At 39.0% G+C, this 9,326-nt stretch overlaps 2 protein-coding genes across 5 annotated transcripts in view; both read right to left on the bottom strand.

The window, feature by feature from the left end:
• rhbdl3 (rhomboid, veinlet-like 3 (Drosophila)) overlaps positions 1-1,343 on the bottom strand; it is a 58,168-nt gene extending 56,825 nt beyond the window's left edge. For 2 of the 3 annotated variants that reach the window (XM_032529132.1, XM_032529142.1), the window contains exon 1: positions 352-1,206. In XM_032529132.1, the coding sequence (XP_032385023.1) occupies positions 352-492 (141 nt within the window). In that variant the 5' untranslated portion in view covers positions 493-1,206. Of the gene's footprint in view, positions 1-351; positions 1,207-1,235 lie in introns of those variants that run through there. The other variant, XM_032529122.1, reaches the window with a different exon arrangement.
• A 6,521-nt stretch (positions 1,344-7,864) lies between these two features.
• Positions 7,865-9,326, bottom strand: part of rhot1b (ras homolog family member T1) — a 14,945-nt gene continuing 13,483 nt past the window's right edge. Inside the window, exons 19-20 of one of the 2 annotated variants that reach the window (XM_032533732.1) lie at positions 8,865-8,987; positions 7,865-8,115 (exon numbers count right to left, since the gene is read on the bottom strand). In XM_032533732.1, the coding sequence (XP_032389623.1) occupies positions 7,998-8,115; positions 8,865-8,987 (241 nt within the window). In that variant the 3' untranslated portion in view covers positions 7,865-7,997. The remainder of the gene's footprint in view (positions 8,116-8,864; positions 8,988-9,326) is intronic. The other variant, XM_032533741.1, reaches the window with a different exon arrangement.

Here is a 9,326-nt window from a genome sequence, read left to right as displayed (position 1 = left end):
GTGTGTGTGTGTGTGTGTGTGTGTGTGTGTGTGTGTGTGTGTCCCTTTGAAAAAAATCATATTCCTAGAAAGGATGTGCTTTGTGTCTATTGTTGTCTCATTGTTCTGTAATAAATCCAATCTGGTACTGTAAAACTCCAAGTTATGACATAACATTTAGATAATAACCATCTAAAATTAATTTTAGGCTCATGCTATGGTATTCTGCCTCATAAAAATTAAATGCGGCTACAGCATGAATTTGCTCCAGTGCAAAGGGAAGTGGAGGTCCTTCTAAGTGATTGTTAAAACGTGAAAGAGTAACAGTGTTCATATGCACTTGAGGTCTCCCTGTACTGTGTGTAGACTTACGTCCTCTGGAGCCACTGGGAGGACGTCGGTGCTTTCCAAAACCTCAATCTCCTCGCCCTCCGCGTTTGACGCAACCGCCGGAGAGGCGTTCACAGGCGCCTCCCGGGTTACTCCCGTCATCCTCGGGCTGCTCTTCTCCATACACCCGTGGAGAGCAGCGACTCAATCCTCAGGAATCACTCCACATAGTTTATAATCCAATTTCGCTCCCTTTGTGCGTTAGCAACCACAGAAGGTAAGAAATCAGAGCATCATGCTCGCCTTCGCATCCTTTCCAATTTGACTTTGGACAGTCAGGTGAGTAAGCCCAGTTGAAATGATAGACACCTTTAACTTAAAGACGTAGGACACTTTTTAACTTATACTCAGTTACTCCAGTTACTCCCAGAGCACTTCCAAGCAGACCGGGCAAACAAATCTTCATCCGTAGAGGAAAAGTTGATTTTGTAATAGTTTAGTGATAGTTCTGGGCTGTCCCTTTGCGGTGTCACACCACCGTCCACCACATCGTGCAGCGACAGAGGTTTGCAGCGCTGGAGACAAGCCTGGATTTCGCTCGCCGCGAACAGAGGCAGCGGTCCAAGTTTGTGAAGAAGGGGACGCACATTTGCAGAGCGAGTTCTCACTTCGAGAGACGCGAGGCAGCAGCGACAGAGTACAGATCCATCTGAAAGAGAACAATGACATCACCAAACACTGACAACAACATGGAACGTAGGGCAGAGATGACAGACCGGACTGGGTGACACGCAAGTCTTATTTGGCTGCTCCATTCCGGGGGAGCCGCTGAAACTAAGCTTAAACAGCGTGGGCACTGCCAAATGGTAGACTCAAGAGAAGAGAAGTCCAAGCAAGTGCCTAATTCTTTTGGTGCGTCATGATACTTGGCAAGCTGCTTTCTTGCCGGTCTGCGGCGCAGCACGGGGACAGCCGTCTGCTTTGTCCGCCGCGTAGAGACGGGAAGCCTCAAAGAGGGGGAGTAGCACACCGACCGCCACAAACACAGTCCGGACCCCACAAGTAGCCTATAGGCCAACTGTATTCCCGGTTTTTGGACCCCACGAATATAGTTAAACGAGCACACACACACACACACACACACACACACAGAGAGAGAGAGAGAGAGAGAGAGAGAGAGAGAGAGATGAAACGAGAGGGTAGGGGCGGAGAGAGAGGATAGGGGAAGCAGGGAGATTTGACTGGCGCTGAGGGATCACCAGCCACTCTCGTTCAGGGGTTTCAAGGAACTCCGGCTCCCTGGCTGAACAGCTGGCCGTCACTGGTGCATAGGTTGTAGTTCGTTTGCATGCAGTGGAAATGTTGTAGTTGTAGGCTGTAATTAAATGGTAACTGACGAGACAAGTCCAGTTTTCAATACTGTAACTTTATTAGGTAGACTACCCTACTTTTTAATAAGGAACCGTGAAGGGTTTACTAATGGTAGGCTAAATAAATCATCATTGTGTTACAGAACAGTTAGACGCCATTCACGTCACAAGTCACATTGGTTTATCTTTTCTGGTTTTTATAACTGTTTCTTAGGCTGCCCATTAATAAATAAATATTAGTTTCTCACTTTCTAATAAGCTATCATGTTCAAGAATTTTTATTAAGACACTAAATATGCTTTTTAAAATAATTCATCAAATCTTGAGTTATTATGTAAATGTTAATATTGTTAACTAACTCTAATAAAGGATTACTGTTAAATGGTCTCATGGGCCGGAGTGGTCTTCCTAACAAATGAAACAACAAAGGAAAATGTGAAGGAAGATAAAGACTACAGTCCAAAGGATCAGTTACAACCTAAAATTTGCTTTATTGATGATACATTATAAGAAAGTGGGCAAAAAGAAAATAATATTTTTTTCTCTTTAGAAATGTCTCAACAGGGTTCATTCACATGCAATCTTATCTCGTGTTCATCGTGTCCCACAAAAACAGTACACGGTTGAATTGCTCAAAGACTCAGAAAGAAGGGATTGTCCAAGGTCTGCTGCTGCTACAATCACCCAAATGTTCGGGCCCCATTTCAGACAAACACCTGCCTATTACCTACAGAGACATCAAACAAAACTAATAGTGGGGTGGAAGCCATGTGAAGAGAAATTATGTGATGGCGGTGGTGTTTGCAGAGTGTAGGTTGATGAGTATTTTTGTAGTGAAACTCCCCCAGGTATGGTATGTGATAGCATTGCCATGGAAACAATATGATAAAATTTGATATTTTTAACCCTAAGGGTCTTTTCCCAACTCCTACACAGCAGTGCTGGGTTAAAGTTGAAGTCTGATATGTTGTTTAGAAAAGACTCAAGAGCCATCCTGTATCCGTGGTCAGAGATTTGCAAACCTTTTGAGATTCTGTATTTTCCTGCAATCTTTCATGTATGGGAAATATGTTTTTATGGGATATTTTATTATGGTCTCACCCAGAATTTAAAAAAATGTCAATAACTTCAAAACAATTTACTTTAACCTGTCACACATTGTGTGCAGACAATGCCAGTACATGGATACAATAAGACTTATTTCATCTTGAAGGAAATTGCTGTGCAGCAGTCGCAATACAAAGTGGTAAGAGTGCAAATATAATATAAATATATAAAACTCAGAAGATAAGGTGAAAAACCCAATTATATCCAATGCTAAAATCAGATCACCAGTGGATCATAAAAATATAAACAGTTTACCAGTAGGGTTGCATATGTACAGTATCAGATCTGAGGTATAGTGTGAAAGTACGTGGCTAATACAGAATCATGATTATGTCCATGACATTGCACTTAATATGGACATAATAGAACATAATGTGCAATAATTTCACATTAGGTCCGTTCATCAGTAGTAATTGAGATTTGCATAACCTGATGTAATCTATATCTTATTTGCATAAACTTATAACCTAATCAGAATCTACAACTCCAATATTAGATCTATGTTTTTCAACTGTTGCTGGAAAACCAGAAATAAAATACTTCATGGGACATAAAATAAATAACAGGGTTTAACAGCACTAAACAAGAGAGAGAAAGAATAATAACACTGCAAAATTAAATGAAAATGTATTATTTGGGCCCCATAATGACACAAATGATAGGTAGCTACATCAATTAATAAATACACTATGTCACAGTCTCTCTAGGACAGATTATATTCCATCTTTCATATGAACCAAGGAGTGAGGGGAATTATTGTCATGTTAGCTACAGGCACCAATGGGAATTTTCATTAAAAGCAGCTAATTGGACAAAATAAGCTTTGCAGTGGCTGCTTTCACAACTCATGTGCTAACATCATCTGAAGAGCTGTGACACGAGAGGCAGATGAGGGAAGGGAGTGTGAACAGAAAGAAGCAAAAGAGACAAGATATACAGCAAGAAAAACACCTGCTATGTGGAAGAACTTAGCTTATGCATAAATTAACAGCTGGGGAGTATTCTATTTTTTAACAAGAGTATCCCTCAAAGCTGTGTGCAGTCACCAGCTGTTCTCTAAGCCAGTGGTTCCCAACCTTTTCTGTCCGATGCACACCCACAGACCCTTACTTATAAACTCTAGTTTATTAACATTAGCAATGTTTCAAATGTTTTTATGCGTTTTGATTTTAAAGGGAATATATAATGGTAATTTTCAGGTTCATACTTGTATATGGGGTATTCACTAGAAAATGTACATGCTTTAATGTTATTTCCCTGTGAATTGAGCATTTTGACACTTTAAGAAGGGACCATGCACATTCATTAACATCACCACTTGGCGACGCAAGGCAATTTCCATTTGCAGTCCCTGACAGGTTGATGGCATTTAAAGAAATACATATAGAAAAACATATAAAACACATAGGCACAGCAACAACAACAATTTGAACTGTTTACTTTTGGCTAAGCTAACATTTCAATCATTTATCAACTACACTGCTTATCTTTTACAGTTGCCGATTTCTAATCTTAATTCATCACTTTTAGCAAGATGTTTCAACTTCTCTGCTCGCTACTTTTCATGCACCCACAATTGCAACAGTGTCACAGCCAGGGGCAACAGACTGGGGGGAAAAGGGGACTGAGTACCCAGGGCCCTCATGTGAGGAGGGCCCAAAGAGATGCTAAAATGAATAGCTGTGGATGCGGGGAGGGGCCCATAAAAAAAGCCTTTCAAAAGAGCCCAGAATGTTTTGCTACGCTCCAAGTCACAACTGACGCAATATGTGTATAGTACACTGTAGACACATGACAACTGCAGGAGTACCCTCTGAGGTACAAGTACCCATGGTTGGGAATCCCTGCTCTCAGGAAAGGACTTACTGTCTTCTTTGTCTCAAACTAATTACTGGTGTCACCAGAAAGCACACTTCAGTGACTTCATATTTATGGTTGAATAAGAGTTCTCATGTAGCACAGTGTCTGACTGTCTCACATAATTACAGAAATGTATAGTAAGAACCAGTGGTGCTTTAAATGTCCTAACAAAGCAGATGCACCAGCAAATTTAGCTTTAGATGTCCAAAGGCAGTGCTTCTTGGCTTTGACATCATCTATATTTTGCCCATTGGAGTCAACTGAAGCTCCTCCAGACTACTGTGCTCAAAAAAACAAACGACTTGTTTTTTTTGTGGAACACGTTTTGAGGTCAAATAGGTACTGGAATTGAAGGTGTACCAAATTTAATTTTTAAATCATCTACATGACTTGATATTCTAAAGAAGTTTAAACATGCTTTGAACGCCATATCCACCAGAATGTGGGTTATATCAATGATTAGCCCAAAACAAAAAAACAACTGAGATAAGACAAGGGTGCTGTGAAAATTATAGAGGGATAAGATGAATGAGTTGTTAATAAATTGTATTTGACTTTACTTAATGAGAGGCCTTTATCTGGAGAGAGAAGTTTAGGAGGAAAAAAGGTTTTGTAAGTTGAGGTCATAGCTTGATCATATCTTTGTTGTGCTGAAAGAATAATGCAATAAGATAATTCTATATATTTGAGCCATAAATGTATGATATTTTCCAAGTTATTCCTGATGCAGCTCTTCTTATATATTGAAAAGACTCACCTCACTACTGAACTGACCCTGGTCCATCTCCCCGCTCGCAGACTGCCTCATTATGGAAGCTGGTGTATTTATCTAATTACACGAATAGATTTGAGTCAAACTTTTTCAAAACATTACAGCCAGGTAGCACAGCCAAATAAATTACATGGCAGCCACTCAATTTAATGACAAGTTCTTTTTTTTAAAGTAATGCTGCCCTCTGGTGTCTTAGTAAATCATGTTCTCATATCTCAAATCATTACATGCTTGTTCCTTATTATCTATGCATTTACAGAAATGTTGATTAATGTGCATTGTCCTAATCAAATAAATAAATCTACACACACACACACATATACATATGTACTGTATATAGGTATATGTATATATATATATACACACACACACACACACCTATATACAGTACATATATATGTATACATATATACATTATATATACATGCATATATATACAGTACATGCATGTACATATATATACATACAATATATATACATTTATACATGCATATATATACAGTATATGCATATACGTATATATAATGTGCTAGATTTACTGTAAAGTGTAGTTGAGTACCATGTAAAGCACTATATAAATAAAATATATAAGTATTGTTATTATTTTTATTATCTGGCAACATGACAAAACAAACAATCTGGTGGGATATCAAAAATAAAAACATAATAAAGCTCTGATGGTCACAAATAATCTACAGTTTCCTCTTCAATAATTGAAGAATACTGTCTGCATCATATTCATTACAAGCAACCATGATCCGTCACTGCCCGAAAGCTGTTCAGAAATACACAAAAGAATCAAATTACCATAATTTGTTCACACAAAAGCTTGCCATTACTTGGCAAAATCTTAAAATCTCTTAGAAACTGAAAAGAAAATGCATTACGCCAGATGTAATAGAGATATTTATTTATTGTAAACTTTTGAAAAGGTAGGGCTAAAGGCTGTTTTACGCTTCTGCGTCAACTCCACGCTGTAGCTACGCCATTGCTCCTGCAGTGCCTTTCACCGCCATAACACTAGGGGGTATCGCCTGTGTTGCTCACCACCGAAACATTTTGCTGCATCCATAGACTGTCGTGGTAAAAAATCCTATTAGTTTTGCATTTTCTTGCTTATTTTTTGTAAAAAGTATCGAGAAATAGACACAGTAAAATCCATTAACCTAGTTACTGTAACCATAAAATAAGTTGAGGTTATTTGGGAGGTGTTTGCCGCCCAGTTTACGTTATGCGCTAATTTCAAAATGTTCTGACATATACACACACTTTACAAACGGATAACCACGTCATTGTAACCAGAACATGTCTGAGTTTATTTGCAAAGCTTGTGTCAGTGAACTAGCATGTTGCTACTCCCCAAAGTAGGCTGTTTGAAACGCAGACTATGACCAATCACAGTCCCTGCGGTCTGTGTCGCTGATGCAAAGTTACAAATTTTTAGAGGTGCACATCGAGCTACGGCAGAGGCCTTGGAGAAGGGTCTGCAGGGGTACGCCGTTGATTCGACGCAGAAACATATAACAACCTTAAGTGAATAGATCAAACAGTACATGGGGGCAAGCAATTGTGCAATTGCATGGAAATCAACATCTGGAGCCACAAGTCTTCAAACATCAAATTTTACTTTACTCTGTTCAGCACTCCTGTCAATATGTTACTGCTATAATCCCTGGATGAAGGAAAAGCAATGTGGATAGATTGGCGTGGTAATTCTTTTGTACAGTAAGTCTTAAAACACTGGAATGTGGTCAGAAATTCTGAAGCATGCAAATTCAAAATATACAGAGTGACTGTAAAGTGTCATTTTCAAATATTTTAGCACAGTAACACGCATGAGCTGACAAATTCAGTGTCCAACATAAGAAGACATGAGAGAGAGCAGCAGACCCATTTTCACATCCACTGATCAAAAACTGACCTTCTGCAATGTGCAAACAGAAAAGTTTGCTTCAAAGTGATTGGCCGTAAAAGGCAAACCAATTTCTGCCAATGTGCATATCAATGCTAATGTTTGTGTGAGTTCATGACCAGACTGTTAAGCTAATACCTTTGCATTCAGTATTGTGTGTGTAAGTTAGACAATGACAAACAAATGTACAGTCTACTATATTATATACACTATATACATATAGTTTAGTCTAATAAAAGCATCAATGTTATTGACATATCACAACTGACAGAAAGTTGTTCGATTCAATAAGCAAGCAACCAAAAATAGCTATGTATGTAACTCACTTGGACTCATCAGTGGCTTACCCTCATTCTCATTTTATTATAAATATAGATATATTACCTTGCAAAAACTTGCAAACAAACAGATTAAGCAAATTAGCAATTTTGGTACAAAATGTAAATATTTTTCTCTTTTTATTGCCAGGAAGAGAAATTTACAGTGGAATGAAAATGCAAAAATGCTAAGGTAAGCTTTCATACCTTTTTCTTTCCAGCCAAAACAAAACACGACAGATTTGAAATAGACAATTTAATAAATGCAAGTGGGAGAGCCTAACAGTGTGACTCTATATATCTCTATATGTACCATGGGGTGAAGAGGGTTGGACCCAGGTGCTCGAGGATCACCGTGGTTTCAGCAGCACTCTGTACATGGCGAAGCCCAGCACGGCAAACACCGTGGCCCCGACACTCGCTTTCAGCCAGAAGGTCGAGCTCTTCAGGTCTGCTTGGCTTACATGTCTGTTAAACAGAGAGAAGGTGGCCCAGAGAAAGAGATTAATATAGAGACAGGGTGAAGGGAAGGACAGTAAAGAGATGGAGTGTTGCTGAGAAGGATGATGTGAAAATAAATTACATGGAACTAAAGAAAATATGGATAAAATGAGAGAACAGGGATGTAGAAACATGGATATACTGTATATGCTGAAAAAAGCCAGTCAAACAGATGAGGGACATGCAGGATTATAGTTATGACATGAGACAACAAGACAAGAAATTAGCAACGTCATCTCTGTTAGATGAGACAGCTGAGGCAGTGACATGAGCAAACAAGACGACATCAAGGAAGTCGTCTCCAACCAAATGACAATGGGACTGAGATCAAAATAGAAAAGGAAATGCTTTAAATCCTACTGATCTACTGTGTACAGGAAGCTCACAAGCAATATGTAAGAACAAAAAAGAAAATGAAAAGTGAGTTTTTTGGGGGGTTTTTTAGATAGAAAATGAAAAAAGCAAAGGACTGACAGCATGAAACAAGGGGTAAGAATAAATTGTCGCAGGAAATGATGATGTAGAAATTGTGAGTGATTGACACTTTTATTCAATTCTAATTTCTTGGAAATCTTTGCATAAAATACAAGAACTGGGCAAAAAAGGTGGCAAGCAAAAAATGAGGAGAAATAAAAGGGACAAGGTTGAGGTGACAGTGGCGACAAATCTGAGAAGTGAGCAGAGGTAAAGAGAGGGTTGTAAAAGGTAAAAAGAACCTTATGAGTACAACAGCGTAGAGTTTGGCCCTGACCGTCTGCAGCAGCTCAGAGTTGAGGAAGTTTTGACACAAGCAGAAGGTGCACCGGTTACAAGTGCACATGCAGCGCAGCCGGGCATGGCTGAGGAGAGATATGGGGAAGAAAAACACCAACATGCAGTTTATATATATAAAAACACACAAGATAAAGAAGATAGCGTTAGAAGATGCCACCACCATGAATTAAGTAGTTGAGTGTGGCTCATCACCTAAGAGACAGAACACATGAACGACAATGAAAACAGATCAACCTTACTCAAATGAGATCTACTGATGAGATATGATGGGATTATCCAACTATTTGGAGGGACTCAAGTACACTACTAATAAAAAATACTTTATTAATCCTGCAAGGAGAAATTACAATGTACACTCTGTTATTACACACAGGCCTGAATTAAACACACATGCTCAGTACCTA

This window comes from Etheostoma spectabile, chromosome 2 (assembly GCF_008692095.1).
Source record: "Etheostoma spectabile isolate EspeVRDwgs_2016 chromosome 2, UIUC_Espe_1.0, whole genome shotgun sequence".
Lineage (NCBI taxonomy): Eukaryota > Metazoa > Chordata > Actinopteri > Perciformes > Percidae > Etheostoma > Etheostoma spectabile.
This window is presented reverse-complemented; position numbering and strand designations above follow the sequence as displayed.